The 19,401-nt window shown below is 42.6% G+C and overlaps 1 protein-coding gene across 7 annotated transcripts in view; it reads right to left on the reverse strand.

Moving 5' to 3' along the window:
* The window catches only part of ehbp1 (EH domain binding protein 1), a 157,150-nt gene that overhangs the window by 57,300 nt on the left and 80,449 nt on the right, over positions 1 to 19,401 (reverse strand). For 6 of the 7 annotated variants that reach the window (XM_069658238.1, XM_069658235.1, XM_069658236.1 and 3 more), the window contains 3 exons: positions 13,888 to 14,700; positions 11,968 to 12,009; positions 10,939 to 11,085 (listed from right to left, as the gene is read on the reverse strand). The exons of the other annotated variant lie outside the window; for it this stretch is intronic. In XM_069658238.1, coding sequence (XP_069514339.1) covers positions 10,939 to 11,085; positions 11,968 to 12,009; positions 13,888 to 14,700 — 1,002 coding nt within the window. The remainder of the gene's footprint in view (positions 1 to 10,938; positions 11,086 to 11,967; positions 12,010 to 13,887; positions 14,701 to 19,401) is intronic. 7 annotated transcript variants of the gene reach the window in all.

Consider the following 19,401-nt stretch of genomic DNA (forward strand, 5'->3'; position numbering starts at 1 on the left):
GGAGAAAGAGGGAGGGAGGACACGCACCACTGGTCATGTACAGAGACCTGGCGTGGGCACCGAGTGATGCCATACACACACACACAGGGATACACACAACATCACTATCTAAAAGGGTTTGCCAACCTCCCAGATAGCCAGCCAGTCTGGCAGCCAGTCATGCAGCTCCAGACATTTGTCATGACAGGGTAATTCACAGTCAAGAGGTGCTTTAGGTCTCTATCTTGTCCAGGCACACACACAAACACACACCAAAAAAACTGCAGAGCACACACACAAAACCATTCAAAAAGCTGTGTAATCACACACTCAAAAACATTGTTTTAGATGCCAGAATGACGACCCATGCAGGTAGAACACAGTCAGTGGTTAACCTGCTGTTACTTTATTTAAAGCCATTGTGCTACGACGACAAATAACATGGGATAACAGGTCGTGTAACCAACAGCCTATTTGTTGTTTTTAATGTACATTTGTGTCTTGACTTTTATACTAGCAATATTCCCAATTATCTAATAGAAAACCATACTTAAACAATGGCTATTATTAAACTATATGACCACAATTTCTACCTTCTGAAGATCTTCTCAGGGAAAGAACATTAATACAAGGACATTTTTAAAGGAAGGTTTAAAGAGGGGGTATTACGCTGTTTTACATTTCAAGACATATATAATGTTACAATGTTGGACGTCCGTACTAAACGTGGGTGAGGTTTCAAATCTGTAGGTAAAAGTCTGTTTGAGTAATCCCCAGGGTTCAGCTCAGTCTGCAGGCTGCTGTGAACGTCAGGCACTTTGTGACGTCACACATTAGATTTGGAAAGAGGATGGTTGGTAAAGTGGGGGAGATGAATCAACAGCAAAATAATCTTTGGGACAGGAAGCAAGGGGGTTTATGGGAAATGTGGTCTTAGGGTATGGCTTTGAAAACCACTAGAGAGGTTTCCAATTGGCTCAGTTATTGGTGTACTTTAATTAAACTGCATGGTATTGCAATCAATTCAACGATGGTATAATTATTAATAAGAACATTTAATGGTGACTGCTCAGTTTCACATTTAGAAACTGTCAAAATTCGTATTGCTACTATTTTGGTTGAAAGGAGGAAAAGAGAGAGAGAGAGAGAGAGAGAGAGAGAGAGAGAGAGAGAGAGAGAGAGAGAGAGAGAGAGAGAGAGAGAGAGAGAGAGAAAGACATAGAGCGAGAGGGGAGAGAGAGAGAAAGAGAGAGAGAGCTTATCGGCTGGCTCCAGACGGAGTGCGCGGATCAATGAGCATGCGAGGCCCACAGCGATCAATGCATTTGATAAAGAATTAAAGAAGAGCCACTGTACATGGCTATCAAAGAACCAGGACACGGCCTAATTATGATTCGACGGGTGCGTGCCCATGATAGGGGTCTGTGTGTGTGCGTGTCATATGTACATAAATATAAATCTGTGTCAGTGTATCGTGTCATATACAGGAGTGTGTATGTGTGAGGGTTTTAAATATGAGTGTGGTGTGTCTGGAGAGTCGGTGGTGTCAAGTTAAGTTGTTTAAAAAAATAAACTGCTGTTCATTAAGTTGTTTTATTGAATCATTGTTTGTGTTTATATTGTTGTCAGTGTGTTTCCCTGTTAAATATATTGTGTGCGTTTGAATAAAAGCTAAACAAGCAAGGTAAAAATATATAAGCTATATTTAGAGCCATGTCATAGGTTCCTGCCGTGAACTATTATATTTATTTGAATAGGGCTATTCAAATAAATATGAAGTAATATTATTGTACACTGCTGCAGCAGCACATGGGTGCACATGTAGAAGGCGCAGTGCTAAGCGGTGTTTGCCAAGAATATTGTTTGTATTTGTCAGAATAAAACAAATATCTATAAGCTGGATGTGTGTCAGAAATTCACAGAACAAAAGTGTGTGTGTTTGACTTCTGAGGTTCTGTTTAACTGTGGTTTCACGTTTGAATTAACAGCTTGTCATCAGCACTGTGTATGTATGTATGTATGTATGCGTGTGTGTGTGTGTGCGTGTGTGTGTTTAACAGGAACACTTGTACAGTAGGACAGGTAGAACAGGTAGAGTGGAGCATGGAGACTGCTCAACACAAACACACACAAAAGTCAGAGGAGCTCGTCACAGTGACAGGCGAGTGAGATGGGAAGGTTTTGCCCTTTAAACAGACAGGATAATTACTGGTGAAAGAGAGAGAGGGAGAGACAGAGAGAGGAAGAGAGGCAGTATGAAAGAGATGGAGAACATGAGCTGAACCTGGTGGATGACAGAAAAACACAGGTAACCTGTATCTGCACAATATTCTTTACAAGGAAAAGGAGGGAGTCACTTGAGAATAAGTTCAGCCCCTTTTGGACAAAGCAAACTGATGAAGATATTTAGGTATAATGTTGGCTACAAATTTTCTCACACAAGAGGTGCAACTTTGAAAGACATCTGTTAGGAAAGTAGTGACTGCTTTTTTTCCCTTAACATTTTCAAATGTTTAGTCATCTTTTTGAATGAACTCCTTTTGTGTATTTGCAGAGTGTAATTTAACCTTTCATTGGAGATTAATAGAATGTCCCTACTTGTGGCCCTATTTTGACCTCAGTAAGTATTCCAGGAAGTGAAACATTTTCTCACAGCTGCAGAAATCTGCAATTATTTATCTTGAATTACTGAAGTACCTTCTGACGGCCCAGGAACTGTCAGGGTGGAGTTCACAGCACTCAACAGTGTTGACTGGTCAAACACAAACCTCAACAATGCAGCAATGTGTGAATAGCATCCATTCAAACGTTACGCAAGTCCTGGTAGTCGCAAGTGTCAACAGGAATTCTTTAAAGGATATTGACTTAAATAATAGTTTCGCAGCTGATGTTTTGAATGGTGAGAGATAAGACGCAAGAGAAGTAAGGTAGAGAAGCCATACTTAACTGTTTATTGCATCAATATTAAGGCTGAAATCAATTTATCGATTCAGTGATCAACATTTAATATCACTGATACAAAGTGAACACGTCAAACCATATTGTTGTTTTTAAGATTGACATAATGGGCCTATGTTTTTGTCTTCTTCTTGATCGCTGGCCCCTCCACTGAATTGAATGAATTTGCTGTTATATCAGCAAATACACAATATTGTGTAGGTCCACCTTTTGCCCCTAAAACAGACCCTCACCCGTCGAGGCATGGACTCCACTGGACCTCTGAAGGTGTGCTGAGGTATCTGGCACCAAGACGTTAGCAGCAGATCCTTTAAGTCCTGTAAGCAAGGTGAGGCCTCCATGGATCGGAGTTGTTTGTCCAGCACATCCCATAAATGCTCGATTGGATTGAGATCTGGGGAATCTGGAGGCCAAGTCAACACCTTGAACTCCTTGTTGTGTTCCTCAAACCATTCCTGAACTATTTTTGCAGTATGGTGTGGCACATTATCCTGCTGTACGAGGCCACTGCCATTAGGGAATACTGTTTCCATGACGGGGTGTACTTGGCCTACTACAATGTTTAGGTAGGTGGTACATGTCAAAGTAACATCCACATGAATTTCAGGACCATTGCTTAAAGCATCACGCTGCCTCCGCCAGCTTGCCTTCTTCATATAGTGCATCCTGGTGACTTCACTCCCCATAGGCATCAGTGAGCCTTGGCTGCCTATGACCACGTCGCCACTTCACGGGTTTTCCTTCTTTGGACCACTTTTGAATGGTACCGACCACTGCAGATCGGGATCACCCCACAAGAGCTGCAGTTTTGGATATGATCTGACCTGTGATTGGTCGTCTAACCAATCACATCCATACGCTTGCCCATTTTTCCTGCTTCCAACACGCCAACTTGGAGGACAAAACTTTCACTTGCTGTCCAATCTCGGATCCCATCGGCTATACTCTGACAACGATATAGCCTTCCGGTCTAGACTTCCTTTTCCACGTGCTGCATTGTTTACAGATAAATAAACTGTTTTTCTTATGATTTACTTTACTGAAAAGGTCTTGCCTTTGCCGAAATTTTAACATCATGATGCAGATTAGTAAAAAGTAAAAATGGAGCTTTGTCAGGTCTGTCCTCAAGAGGAGAAGAAAACTACTTTTAAAATGCTTGTTTGTTGAACAGAGGTCGGATCGATCATTTCTGATGCATTCGAGGAAGTCGGGAAAACTAAACGCTGAATGGCTTTCTTGACACCGTGTCAAGGGAATTTGTCTCAAGTTCAATTTTAGATCTAGAACGGATTGTTAGCTGAACTTCCTGCAGATGTCTGTTTATAGAGATTAATAAGAAGGTAAATCATCGTCAGATAGCTGCTGATGGGAGCCGCGATGTCATTACGGCACATGACATTCTACCTGCTTTTGCTCTCCGCACAGAGTTTAATTTTCCAATTGTTCAGAGCTCTTCCGAGACTGCAGAAATGCAAATACAAATGAGGATTTATTTTATTACATTCAAAGTGAAGTTTCGGACCATCAACTCATAAAAGCCCACCAGTTAAATTACAGATATGCATGCTGAACGATATGTCAAAAAACACATGGATTGAGTAATTTCCATTCAAGCTAAAACTAATTCTTCTGGGTTTTCGTAAAGTGGTGGGATTACCGTCATTTCATATGCAATTAACATTAAATATTCTTCATCCTTTAAATGTTATTCATGCAAAGAAGCTTTAGGAAGGAGAGCGAGGGAGCGAGCGAGGCCAGGGCTGCAGAGTGGACGAGTCAAACATTTGGCACTTCCACTTGGTCAAACGTGAACACGAGGCATGTGATAACTCGACAAAGAAGGTACATGTGTTCAGAGGCGGTATCTAAGTGTGTGTGTGTATTCCAGCTTTCCTCTCTGATGGCTTGATCATTTCTTGTGATGCAATTGAGAGAGCTGTCTTTCTCTTGCTCGTTAACACACACACGCATGCACGCGCGCACGCACACTCAATTTAGAGACTCCCTTTGATCTCAATTCCAGCCAATTCAACCACGACACATACCCTCACACTCCGACAGAAGCACACACACACAAACGTCAAAGAAACTGCCCACCAAACTATTTAGTTTCATTAGGAGCAGGTTCTTCAAAAAGAAGAGAGAGGGAGCGAGAGAAAAGGAGGGGGGAGGTTGAAGGAAGAGGAAGAAGAGAGGAGAGAAAAAAGGGAGAGCTGAGAGAAGAAAGGGGAGGCAGCCACATTAAAATGAGACCTGGAGAAAAAAACTATTACTGCTGGGAGAAAGTTGAAAAGGAGAGAGCGAGGGAGGAGGGGAGTAAAGGACAAAGTGTGGACAAAAAAGGAGAGAGCACAAGGCCATATTTGCATTTTCAAAATAGCCTCTTTTTTTGTATTTGCTGGAAAGACAGCCCTTCTCTGGTGACCCAAGGGTAGAAAACTGTTGCTTAAGTGTCTCTTAAAACGAATATTCTGCAATTAGAGTATTTGTATTGTACTAAGATTATCAGATGATTACAGGATTATGTTGGATTAGATGCATTTATACAAACTATAAGAACAGGGGAGGAAGTGTACTCTTAGTCTTCAGGTATTTGTTGCAGACAAAATGCCTTCTCAGTTGCACTTTGAGCTAATAATGTGAGCTTTGGGTTTAAGAAACTCATATTTAGCTCTAGTAATGAGAGCAACTGTCAACACTGACTTAATCCCTTGTGTGTTTGTTGTAATAAACTGGTTTCCTAATATCCCTTCCCACCAAAATTAGCGCGTTGACACAGGTTTTTCAGACCCGGGAAGACCCGCTAATGAATTCCGATTGTCTCTTTTCCCATTGCTTGTGGACTATACTCCTGTCGGCCTCTTTTCTGCTGTGTCAACGTCTGACATCACTAAAACACTGGAAACAGGATTAGTAAACAGTGAAGATGTTACGGTGGTTGGGTCTTTATTGTATCTATTACGAGTTCAGTCTGTTTAACAAACTCGGCGCCGACAAATTTGGAACGATGTTCCAGCGTTGATTGGATGGAGACGGGCGGAATTTGTAGCTGAGTTGACAAAGGGGCGTGTCATAGCATCGCGCTGGAAAGGGGGCGGAGATTAGCGCGATAATAACCCGGGTCTACTGAATGCCGATTGTAACCTTTCCCACTAAGCAAAAAAGCCGGGTGTTAGCAGGTGTTAGCAGGTTATTTGTGTGAAAGGGTTTTTTTTCTTGCAACAAGGCCCAACAGAGGCCGTGATAATGTGCCTTTGATAATCTGATAATAATGTTTTATGATTACTTGATTAAATACAGTACAATCAAAATAACTTAGACACTTTGCGTTCTCATATTTTGGAACATTTAGGAATGCTAAGGTTCAGCCAGAGGGCTTTGTTTTGGTCACTGAAGAAAGAAAGAATGAAAGAAAGAAAAAGAGAAAATGAGGACATGAATGCAATCAAGTCAAGATCAGAGTTCAGACAGCAGATGGGAGTAGATGACAACACCCACAGGTCACAACTGCAGGGACCCAGTGGAGTCCCCTCCACTCCGGAGAGGAGGAGAGGGAGCGGCGGAGGAGGAGGAGGAGGGGGAGGGTGGAGGTCTGAGTGCTGGTCGGCAAAAATCAAACGAGACCCAATTATAGGAATCACAACGAGTCAGTGAGCAGGGGGAACTCTCTTACCTGGAAAACACCAAGGCATTTGCGTGCGCTCTCAAACGCATACCAGAACATACACACACACACGCACGCACACACACCAGACACACACACAGGTGTTTTGCTTTACAGTTTTGCAAAGAAACACACAACGCAGGAGCATTCGCTTGTGCGTCCACATGCACACAAACACACATACATACTCTTTTTCCGAAACCAAGTGTGTATCCTGATAATTAGCCTGGCCAGGCCGGTGTGAAATTACTGTTCTCATCTGCTAATGGATGAGAAGACCTGGAGCAAATAGACAGACACACACAGACACACACAGTAACTCCGCCATTAAAATAACAACACAAAAAAGACTAAAAGAGCAAAAGAAAGACAAATAAAAAATGGGATAATATGAAGTCGTTGCTGTCGATATTTTAAGAAAAGCTCATTAATTACCCATAAGGCTGCTGTGCGGGTAGGGGGTGGTGACATTACGACATTACAAGACATCTGCACTGTGACTACTGATCTGTTGTGAAGGCCACCTATGAGGAGAAAGAGGAGGAGGAGGAGGAGGAGGAGGCTTTAAAACTATTCTTAATACCGCTTGTCCATCAAAGACGACAGAAAAAGCACCGACGACAAGACACGATGGAAAGACCGGAAGGATGAGAGAGAAACAGAGACATACATAAGAAATATGGAAAAAAAGATACAGAGAAAAAGACAAAATGAGGAGAAAAATAGAAGGACACAAAAAGAGGGACAGAGTGAGAGGGAGTGAGCGAGAAGACAGGGAGGGAGAGAAAAGAGAGGAAAGTGAACCTGTGACCTTAGATGAAAGGAACAGTCACTGTGGGCTACAATTAGGGATGGCAGGAGGGAGAGCATAGGTCAAGAGAACAGGGCTACACACACATGCGCACACACACATACGCACACAGACACACACACACACACAGACAAACAGACACAGAACCTAGTCAATAAGAATGGAATGGTTTATGGTGCCACTTACGCCCGATTTATGTCTTGTCTGGATGTTAGTCCTGATGTTATCCTATAATCAGATGAAAGAAAAAATTCCCACGAGAAATAACAGTAAAATTAATATTCTAACTGTTCCCCTTGAATCTGTTGCATTAGTTAGTAGTTGCATTATAGTGGTTTTAAAGCAGCATAGTGCGTTATTACCTCAGGTGGGTAACCACCTGTTTAGAGGCTGTTTAACCATCACTGTACATGTATATGTATTAGTACACTACCTGCCCTTAATTCCTGTTGTTACCTGTCCATCAACTGTCTACCAAAGTATGTATAGTATTTATAAAGTTAATTTAATTATTTTTTGTTTGCATTTTTTTATTGGAAAAAAGACAATGTACAGACATACAAACAATAACAGTTTGTATTGATCATGTAAGAGAAGTCTGGGAGTGAAGATATCATTTTGATCAGTTGAGAGAGAAAAGAAAAGAGAGAGAATAATGGAATTAAATAAACTAAAAGAAAAAGAACATTAATGGGTGTTTTTGTTGGAGGTTGTGATGTTTATCTGTGTTATGTGATCTGAAACAGAGTATTTATGAAGATCAGGAGTATTGCCTTTTTGCATTTGACGGGGACGGTAAGGAGAGAAATTAATAATAAATAAATAACTAATTTAATAATAAGCTTTCCGTCAAGTAGTATCATGATAATATTAAAGTTACATATACGTACATATCTTATTTATTTTTTGTTTGAGCATAGTAAGAAGGAGCCTGACAATAAAAAATGTCATCACCAGTAGCTGCTTCACTGTAACTGTGGTGCATATGTCAATAATGAGGCTTAAACTACGAGATACATGCTAGGAGGAAAGGTGCAAAGAGCAGTTACTGATGAAAAAAAGCCCAACTGTACTGTTCAAATGTGTGCTGTTCAATTAATGACAGCAATACAAAGTACATCTTAGGGAGAATATTCACTACGTATGTATGCTCTGACCTACAATTCATGTCTCATAGTTAATGACAGGGGGGAATGACTTTTTTAGGGGAGTCCAGCCTCTTGTGGACAGATTGCTTGGTAAAAGCAGTTCTGGAAAGTTTTGCAAGAGAGTTTTGTAGTTAATTGGCAGTTATGATTGACCTTCTCTTGTGGGTAAGACCAACCAGTGTTTGTACCTGACCAAACGAATAATTGAGGTATTACATTCAGAACCACTTAAAATATAAAAGATTATAAATATTCATCTTATATATTGAAAAGAGTTATTTTGATGATCATTTCATCTTTCAACATCTCTTACTGGTTGACTTAACATGTCAGCACTACAGAGACGTGTGTCGTTGCATAAAGCTGTCTCTGATTGAGACATGATTTCATTTAACAAATAAAACAATTACAAGTGAACTGATTTGTCATTGGTGATCTAAATGTTACACCACCAAAACATCTAACGTAGCCCCCTCCTCTCCCTCTGCACTAATCATTCAGTTGCCCCCACATTAGCCACTTCCCTGGAAGAATGAAGGCTGCTTTAATTGAATTAAATTATACCTTATGCATGCTAAACCGCAAAGCACCTACTTAGACGGATGGAGAGTTAAATGGGAAAGGCCTGGGCCTCTTCAGCTGATAACGTGGACACACACACACACACACACAGACGCACACACGCTAATCAAAACAAGACATCAAGTAATCTAATCTGAATCACTAACAATTATCAGCACATTGGCCTCGAGGCCAGTCGTATTCCTTTGATCAATGTTTTCTATTAAAAAAAGTGTAAACAATTCAATATCTCCCTCTCGCCCCACCTCCTTTCCCTCCTTCCCTTATGCATGGGAGCAGTGTGTGTGTGTGTTTGTGTGTGTGTGTGTGTGTGAGGGGGTTATTAACCAATTGTCCTTGGAAATGAGTAAGGAAATCAGAAGGAGACGGGGGGAGAGAAAGAGCTGAGGGTTGGCTCCGGCTTCTTTAAGGAGCTAATCTAAGTGAAGTCAGCCATCTTGCCGCACAACAAGGGAGGGAAGAGGACCTTTTTTTTTTTGTCACCGAGGAAATATATCGCCACTGCAACGGCTTTGAAAAAACTCTTTTAATTTGCTTTCTTCCTCTGAAGACTTTTAACGCCACCCGTCCTTGGAAGTTCCTCATTTATTTCTTCAGATTATGCCGGAATGGTTATTCCTGTGGCCTGCACACAGACGCACAGATTTGCATGCCACTGACAACACACTCGTATACACACACACACAAACAGTCTCTTTAAAAACATCTAATTCAAGGGCATATATCTCTTTAAGGATTCAGGCAGAAAATGCAGGGGCATGCGGCTGCTGCCTTTTAGATATTTCATTACCAAAGGGTATTTATTTCATTTTACCCTCAAATCCGTTGTCGTCCGATTCGCACAAGGCCATATTTTTTTCTTAGCCCCCCTTTCCTTTCTGGGAAACGTCACTGAGGATTTGACCACAGTGCATTCCCGGGGTAACTCCTGGTCCATCAGTGTGCCCCCCTCCCTTTCAGTATATTATGTTCAGTGGAGCGTGCTCGGTTCAGAGCTGGCAATTTCACTCACGTCTTCTCTAGTCTAGTTTGCTCCGGTACAGCGATTCTCACCCCCCCCTCTTTAACCACGAATGTACTTTTGCTGACAGGTGTTTGTGTACAACATTTACTCAGTGTTCAGGGGAAATTGAGGGGGCAGCAAATTAGGTCGGGATGTCATAAAAATTGTGCAGACTTAAGATGACCAAGGAGAGAGAAAGAAGAAAGAGCAAGGGAGCCCATCCAAATTTTCCTCACTGACATGTTTGGGTTGTGACGTTCAGCAGTCCATAAGAGAGTCTGAGCAGAAGTTAATAAGGAAAGTCTTCGCTCCTTCTCAAAGCCTGTTCATAAAGTGTTCAACAAAGTGGACTGCCAGAGGATGAGACAGTCTGGACAGGCTTTTCCAGCATGTTGCAAGTGCAGTGAGCAGCGAGTAGAGAACTGTGGAAGTGACATGAAGGGGCTGAAGAGGCTGCTGGTCACTCTATTAGCTGTTTCGGCACACTGAGGCGGTGCCGTACAACACTCCAGTGCACGGAGCAGCAAAGAGGGCAGGGACAGGCAACTCGAACTCAGGGCAGCCTTAACTTACTACACACACCGGAGAGGTCAGACAGGCCTGCCCCCTCCTCAGAGACCTGAAGACCCAGACAGACCCAAACTGAGTTGTCCTCGGCTGTGATTCCAGTCACATCGCATGTTTTCAAATGACCAAAGAATTGACCTCACTGACAGAATCACAGTGAGCAATGTCAACTGTTTCAGTCTCAAGCACAAACACACACACAGACACAGACACGACCTTGACTTACATCGCAGACGTTTGTGGCTCTGTTTGGTGCATTGGCGGCTGAGTTGGGGATGTTCTTGTTGCCGGCCTTCATTGCAGCGTCTCTGCGGGCCTGCTCCAGCAGCAGTCTGGCTCTCTCTTTCAGCTCCTCCTGACGAGACAGCACCTTCTGCGTGCGACAACAGAGAACAAGTAAGGACATTAGACAATGTTAGACGAGAACAAGGGCCGGGTACAGATAATTTTGTATCATTTGGTGTAGTGTGTGGTGGGAAAAATCTAAGATAACATAAGATAAGCTTTATTGATCACCAAAAGGGGAAATTAATTCGTTACAGGTGGCAACCTCTTTTTTAAAGGAGAAATTCGCCTCCTGGAAAAAGCAGTCAAAGCTGGTGTTCTCTGTATCGAGAGAAGCAATAATATTTGAAAATGGCGGCATAGCTGTGAAAGAAAGTTGTACAAACAAGTCTTGGTTTCGCTCATTCTACATTCCTACAACACCCAGCGTGCATTGCGACCCTCCCTTTGAAAAGAACAGCCCTACGAGAGCCTCGGAGTGAAATACAGTCAAGGACATTGATTGCTGCAGGCAATTGCTCACAGAATCCGAAATACAACAAGAATATACCGGTGGATCGTCATTTCAAACCTGACGATTTTGAACGAGACATGACATCGGAGGCGGGCGTCCTAGATTGAGGAGGTGTAGTTTAGCAAGCTCCCTGGCCTCTGCCAGATGATGCGTTTTACGTAGTCTGGCAGAGGTTTTCCAGGGACCATTGGAGAAGCGGATAGCTTCCTCCAGAGGCACAGAGCAACTTGCATTTTTTTCTACCATAATGGCATTAGCTCCTCATAATTGCATGATAGGACTGATGTTGAAAATCGGCGAACTGGCCCTTTAAGATAATAATAGTTAGTATTGTACTCCACATTTGAGCTTAGAGTATGAAAGCAACTGAAGTTGAAAACCGGCGAACTGGCCCTGTAATATACAAATAAGTGAATACGAGTATATTTGGCAACATCTCATCAAAGTTCTACTCACCTTCTCTGCAGGGGGACTTGATACAGGGGCAGGTGTTGGCTCCTTTGAAAGACAAAATACAACATTAACTACAGGTGCAGTTACAGGTTACAATTTAAAAACAAATAATATTGATTTTAGTAGTTATGTTCCCCCGAATACATGATCCTTAAAAAATATCCTTAACAGCTTTAACATTTCTTCCTTGCACAGGCAACAGGAGGATAAGAATTAAGACAAGCAGATCCATCTGAAGGAGCAGGCTATATCCTCCATGATATGCAGGGTCTGCACTTTGGCATTATAGGGCCAGCCTACAGCTGGGCTCACAGCCCTGTCTTGGTCCAGCGGTGTGGAGAGCATGACGGCTTTGACAAGAAAGCAAAACACACACCTAGCTTAGAGTTTTATCTGCAAGGTAATCCTGGCTGTATTATAAGGGGGTGCAAACAGGGCAAACAGAGCTTTTACATTTGGCTTAGACAGAGTAACATTACCACCGAGCTGTTTATAACACTGAAACATATTTATCCTTTCAACAAGTCAAATCTGGCCTGGGTGCAGGCGAGGATGCATCCCGCTAACTAGATAACAGCAGATCAAAATGGGGTGTCATAGCTGTCATAACCCCCCAGCTGCCCCCCCCTGCCTGCCCCGTGACCTTTCGACTTGTAAACAGGAAGCGGTAATCTGGGGTTAAACTGACGCAGCCAGGAATGTATTAAATGTGTGTGTGACTGTGTGCGCACACGCATACAGGTGCGAGCCAGTGTGTGTGTGAGACGAGATGAGGTGCGCTCCGCGAAAAGCGTTGCCACGCCTGAGCAGTCACGGCGCCAACTGCCATCAACTGAGGGGATGAGAAATATAATGAAAAATATAATGAAATGTCAAAGCAGGGGGTTCTCCCGGGTACCTTCTATAGTCGCCACATGTTAAGGGCCCGGCCTGGATGCGTCTGGGTCTCGACAACGAGACAGGTCGACGACAACATCTAATGCAGAACGGGAGAATTTCGGTACGGTCATCTCTGCAATGGCATCAATGAGGTCGGGATTTATAGCTTAGCGAGTGCCAAGAGGGAATGAATGTTCAACGGCATCCTCTGTCTTATGACTGATGTAGCTGTGAAAGTTTCAATCAAAGCCAGGGTGCAAGGATAAAAACCTGAACGATCCAGGCAGGTACCTGCAGGTGAACGCCGTCTGAATCTTAATGCCCGACTTAAGATGGGAATTAGTCTACATCATACACACACATGCGGAAGTTGTTTAAGGTACAGGAATTATAATTAGATGTAAGACTATTTTATTTAAGCAGTTCTTACTGACCCGTAAAGTACATGTTGAACAGAATTCTCGCTGGTTTTAACAGACAAAGTTACTCAGCAGAAATGTGCCGGTTCTCAGCTGTAGGTCCTTCAGGACGATCCAAAGTCACGAACAGAAACAGTGACTTCTATTTAATCAGTTCTTAAAACACATTTTTGATAGACTCTTTTTATGTGATGTGATCTTTATATTTCTTTTACTCTTTTTTGTTTATTGATAACATTTCCTAAATGTTTATTTACTTTTAAATCACCGTTGTCATCTTTCGTCATCAATCTTATCTCTACTGTGTTTTGCGTCTATTCTCTTCTTGCTTTAACCGCATCTTAACTGTACCTAAATGTTTCATTTCAAAAATTGTGCTGTTAATAAAACAAAAATTTTTTTTTTTTTTAAGTTAAAAATCATGAAAAATAAAACAGTACAAAAAAAGTAGTGGTGCTTTTGAAGAAACAGGAAGGAGTCTGAATTTTCTACAGCACTTAATTCAGGACTTTGTATTAAAAGATGTTTAAAATAAATAAATTGTAGCACATTATAAAGCAATCTGGAACTGGATCCTTCTTGTGTGTATTTACATGTTCAGAGTGTTTCATTACTGGATGTTTACCTGTTTGGGAGGCGTGTCCGTGTGGTTAACTGGAGGGGAGCTGGTGTCAGAGGCCGGCTCAGACTCAGAGTGACGCAGGCTGGCCCGCTTCTTCTTAATGAGGTCTGCATCCCTGTTATAGGAGAAGCCCAGTTTCTGATGGGGCGAAGAGGAGGAGAAAGAGGAAGTAGAGGCCCCTCTTCTGGTGGGGGACCCTGGTTCTGTACTTCCCTCTCTTCTTTCCTCTCCCACCTCCTCTTTCTGCTGTCTCTCCTTCTCCATCTCTCTCTCCACTCTCTGCGGTAACTCGCTGAGGTCTAAAGTGTTGGCTTTGAGCAGATTCCCCCTCTCCTCAGAGGCTGATGCTGTCACGTGGGTCGAGTCCGTCGCTGAGGCTGCTAATGCTGTGCGTGGTGACGGGACAGGAGGGGAGGACTGTAAAAGCCCTGCTGCTGGTAGGCTAACCGCTCCTGCTTCGGTTTTCCAACCCGGCTCCGTCACCTCCTCGTCAGCGGCTTTAGTGCCGTTAGCCTCAGCACCGGAAGAGGCGTCAGCCTCAGAGTTAGCGGGGCGGTGCTGCACGTCGTTGAGTTCGGCGTAGAACTTGTCCTGGTCTATGGAGGCATTTGTATCTGTTTCAAAGTCGCCCACCTTGTAGGTGCTGCGGCTGCTGTTGGCCTCTATCTGCACCACGTTGAGCTCCTCACCAGAGAAGTGAGCCCGGATCTGGTACAGGTAGGTCATCACTGTTAGCTTGTCAGGAATGGCCAGAAGCACCATGTCTGATGGCTCCAGGAGACGGGAGATACCCAGACTTGCAAAGCCATCGTATGCCTGCCGAAACACAAAGAACCATAAGTACACAAACTTTAAATCACACATTCATACAGCAGAGAAACAATTTTACGTTGCATGTAGAGCCTGGCAGAAAAAAAACAGAGTTTACAGCGTGAAAAAAACTTCAAATAAAGGAAAGAATGAAGGGTGATGTAAGGCTGACAATAGTTTATAAGATAGGAGAAGTCTGGTTTCTTTTCCCAGACATAGTTCATATTTGGCGCATTGCATGCATGATCCATGTGTGTATTTGCTCATGTGTGTTTGTTTGAGAGACACCTTTGGCATGGCTCCTGACAGGTCATGTCAGGGATGGTTGTCCCCGATAAGAGACGCAGATACCCCAAGACAGAGCGCTTAATCCCAAAGTGTGCGTGCGTGTGTATGTGTGTGTCCTTATCGCTCCCCTACATCAACCTGCCCACGCTCTCCGTCACGCGTGTAATTGGTCTGATTAGAGTCTGATGAGAAAATACAGGTTTGATTATCAAGCGACACACGAAAACCCAATCCCCCATCACCAGATAGACTGAGACAGAGAGACAGAGAGAGAGAGAGAGAAGGGATGAAAACCATTATCGCAGCCAATGACAGGTAAATAAATAGATTAACAACACACACAGATACTTCCTCCGTTTCCTGCGCGCACACACACAACCTCCCCATCCATCTCTCCCAGGTATCAGAGCTTGTATCTGGCCTGCTTGATAGTGTTGATCTAATTCCAACCTGTTGCGGCGTTCGTTTGTTTCACTGCCTCCGTAGATCTCACCAGTCTATCAATCTCTCCCTCTTTCTCTCCGTCTCCCTCTCTGACTTCCAAACCCCCTCTCCGTGTTTTTTAACCTTTATTTACCCCGGGGATTGTTCCCGAGAGTCTGTTTACTGCTTTTTAGCCCGGTCCTGTTCCAATAGAAGTCCTTCTTTGTCTCTCCACATTTCCTTTGGTTTATTAATCTAGACAAGAGGTCTATTGGGCATGCATGGTTTTTCATCAAGTCCCAATTATGCAATGACCCAATACATATTGAAGCAGTTGACTGTTCAACTAAGGATGTTGCCTGTATTTGGAATCACTCTGTGTATTATCTTCCTCCATTTATCTAAGTGTTGGAGTTCTTAGTGCAAAATATCAGCACTAAATAGGGCCCTCAAAGTCCCACAATGCAACACAATGCAATTTTAAAATCAGGTTAGCTTATTATTTTATTAGAAAAACATGTTTGGTACATATGACAATTAAAGTTATCTGGATTCATGATGATGTAGAGCAACAGCAGTTTCAGAGACACCACATGGGAAGCATAACAACTGTGATTGGTATTGGTATCTCCCGTAAAGGGCATTGTAGGAGCCAATCAAGCATGTGTATATTGTCTTATGTTTTTAAATAGTTTTGTGTAGATATTGCTGGACTGATTTACTTTGACCACTAGTGTGTGTGTTGTGTTGGGGTAATTGGTCACATGATAGGCCAGGTTTTTAAAGGTCACAGGCAAACAGGAAGTTAGTTGGGCATAGGTGGAGGGAACACACAAGACTGAACCGTAATTTACCACCTAATTTACTTACTATAACTTAACTTACTGGATGTATCATCACTCATCTCATCTAACAGTAATCACTTTATGTCTGTTTCATCATTCTGCAATAAACGGGAACATCACCCAAAGTCCTTTTCTTTCTAATTCCTCATTGGATACGCGTCAAGACCTTCTAGCACACCTGTGCAAGTGACTAAAGGTAGAACATTGGAATATTGGGTCTCCAAACCTTACTTTGTCTAGAGTTCATATGTGAAAACAGCTCAGGTTGGCCACTCTCTTTGACAGTGAATAAAAAAATTAGGATGACTGTATAGTTATAAAACAGCAGACTCAATAGCATTTGACAGTTGCGGTTTTTTAAAGACAACATTCAGTTGTCCCCTCGTCCAGTGACACCAGTGGCTTCCCTCTTGAATGAGTGCTTATGACGAGGCAAGAGTCCGGTCCTCACACACTCCGCGCTGTTGTTGATTGGGGGCTAAACTTGCCGACAATTGTCCTGAGCACAGTATGTGTGTGTGCAGAAACCACCAAAAACCTCTAATACATTATTGAGCAAGATCATTTTTCATTGATTCTATGCAAGCGCTCTACAATCAAAAGATATCCGTCTAATTTTGCGGTGGTGCTATCGACAGACGATCTCACATTTAAATCAAAACCTACAACGTCTGTGTCTGTGTTGGGATTTATGTTAACCCCTTGACGTGAAAATGAAAAAGTGAGTTTGGACAAAGCTCAGGAATCCCTTCTTTAACGTTGTACACTTTATTCTTCAACTGTATCTTTTTCCGTTTCAAGCAGAGACAACTGGTGACACAGGATCAGAAAGGAGAGAAATGGAGAATAGGACGGTGGTTTAACTGAGAGATGTTTCTCAATTTACAATCAATTATGATGTCTTTTGTTAGGAGGAGTCTCTTTCACTCTCACCTCTTTTGTCCCCTGCTATTGATGGAGAGTAGGTGTTTGTGCTTGCAGAGACGAGGCAGGAAGAAAGAACTGACGGCAGGAAAAAAGAAAAGAGAGAACAGAGAAGAGTTTGCCTTTACAGCGAGCCTGTTTAAGGTCCCCCCCCCCTGCTTTCCCCTGGCAGAAAGGGAGTGTGAAAGAAAAAAGAAAGAGAAAGAATATGGGGAATAAGAGGGCCTGATTGGGTTTCTAACAAGTATTCAGGGGAGCAAAGTGTGCTTACATTGTTCCCCTCTCGCCCAGGGTAGGCTATGAAAGAGAGCGACAACTTTGCCGCTCAATAGGAGCAGAATGAAAGAATGAAGGAGAAAAGAGTGAGAGTGGGAGAACGTGAGAGCTGTACGAGGAGGAGGAGGGGAGGGAGGCTCTCGAGCTGGGTTTTGTTTCAGGGTCGATGTAAGTCTTGACATGCGCTACAGTCTTTTTGACCTCAGTGTCATGATTTATTCTTCCTATATGTTCTCTTATAGCCTGACGAGCGCTGGTCATGTCATACCGAGACACTGATGACGACTGAGGGAAGGCCTGTTGTTAGAAGGTGAGTCAGCTCACAGGATGTGCCAATGTAGTTTAAGAATAAGCCTGGCAATATTTTATCTTTGAACATTTTCGTGACAGCTAACAAATCTAAAGGAAACACTTCAATCAACATTAAAAAAGAACAATAATGGGGATCTATGGCACAGAGAAAGAAGATCACTCTACAGCTACGCAGATAATAAGCTTGCAATTAGCATCAATTCAATGCTGGTTTAAGTCTTTTTGTGGGATCGATTGACAATATGGAAAAAAATACATTATAACCAGATTTTTCCTCCAACCTTGAGTTGTTTTATCTGTTTTATCAGGTAGAACACAAAGGGTTATGTGCCCTTTTTCTGCTGTTCAGAAGACAAAATCAAACTTTACATTTCAAAAATCTATTTTAAGCTTTTCAAAAAGAGGAGAGTGTACATTTTACAGCTGCACAATGACTAACTCTTATGGTGTTTAGAGTTGTGTTTACATTTTGGGACAAAAAAAACCGGACAATTATAGATTTTAGATGGGTTGCTTAAAGGGGGGTATTATGCTGATTTCAAGCTTCATATTTCACTCTGTGATACCTGTGGAGTAGCTTAGCATAATTTACAATTGAAAAAACTCTTTCAAGCCCACTTTATTCTGATTGGCCAGCTCTCCAAAGCCTGCCGTGACATCACAAAGTGCAGCATGTAGAAAAAACTGTGTGAAACCTGGCGTTCACAGCAGCCTGCAGATTGAGCTGAGAAGCCCGGGGATTACTCCAACATACTTTTACCTACAGATTTGAAACTGACTGATTTGTCGTTTGGTCCATCAAATTTTAGAAAAAGGATATAAATAGGAATCAGTGTTTCTCAAAGCCCATGATGACGTTTTGTTTTGTACTAACGCAAGAGATATTAAGTTTACTGTCACAGAGGAGTAAAGAAACCATAAAATATGCACATTAAAGGTGATGGAATTAGATTTTTTTTCCTTTTTTTGGTCTCAAACACTCAAACCTGGGTAATCAATTAACAAGACAGGTTAAAATGAATTTAATACTGGACAGCTATTGCTGCAGCTTTATACATTCAGCTATCTTTCCCCATATTGTGATGTTAAATCTTATCAAACAAATAGTCCAAATTATAAATGATACTGATTTCAACTGTATGAGCAGCCCTAATGCTCGATTACATCTGAAACAAGCCTATCAATATAATTGATTTCCTGTATTTCCATTTTTGTCCAATGCTAATATGATGCATCTAGTTTTCTTACTTTCCATTATCCCAGTCACAAAGCTTTTGGTCTGGAGTAAATGTCAGCGTGGTCTGCCCCGGGCCGCTGCTCCCCCCCTCCCCCCTCCATTCCCTCTCAGTGACTGACAGCTATCTATCGTCGTCAATCATCAGCACCCCCTTCCCTCAGCCCAACCCCTCACGGTTGTGCTCAGGGAGCTTTGGCCCAGTGCTTGGTGCTTCACTATCAGATGGCATGACAAATGACTTCTCCTTGGCCTCATTACACACACACACACACACACACACACACGCACACAGAACAGCACACTGACTAAACAGACAAGACGGAGGAGCAAGCAGTCCAACAAACACACACCTCTAATGGACAGATGAACATGTAGACACACACACACACGATCATCTTCACA

Source organism: Semicossyphus pulcher, unplaced genomic scaffold (assembly GCF_022749685.1).
Source record: "Semicossyphus pulcher isolate SPU_LCO1_2020_fin unplaced genomic scaffold, fSemPul1.0.p SCAF_12, whole genome shotgun sequence".
Lineage (NCBI taxonomy): Eukaryota > Metazoa > Chordata > Actinopteri > Labriformes > Labridae > Semicossyphus > Semicossyphus pulcher.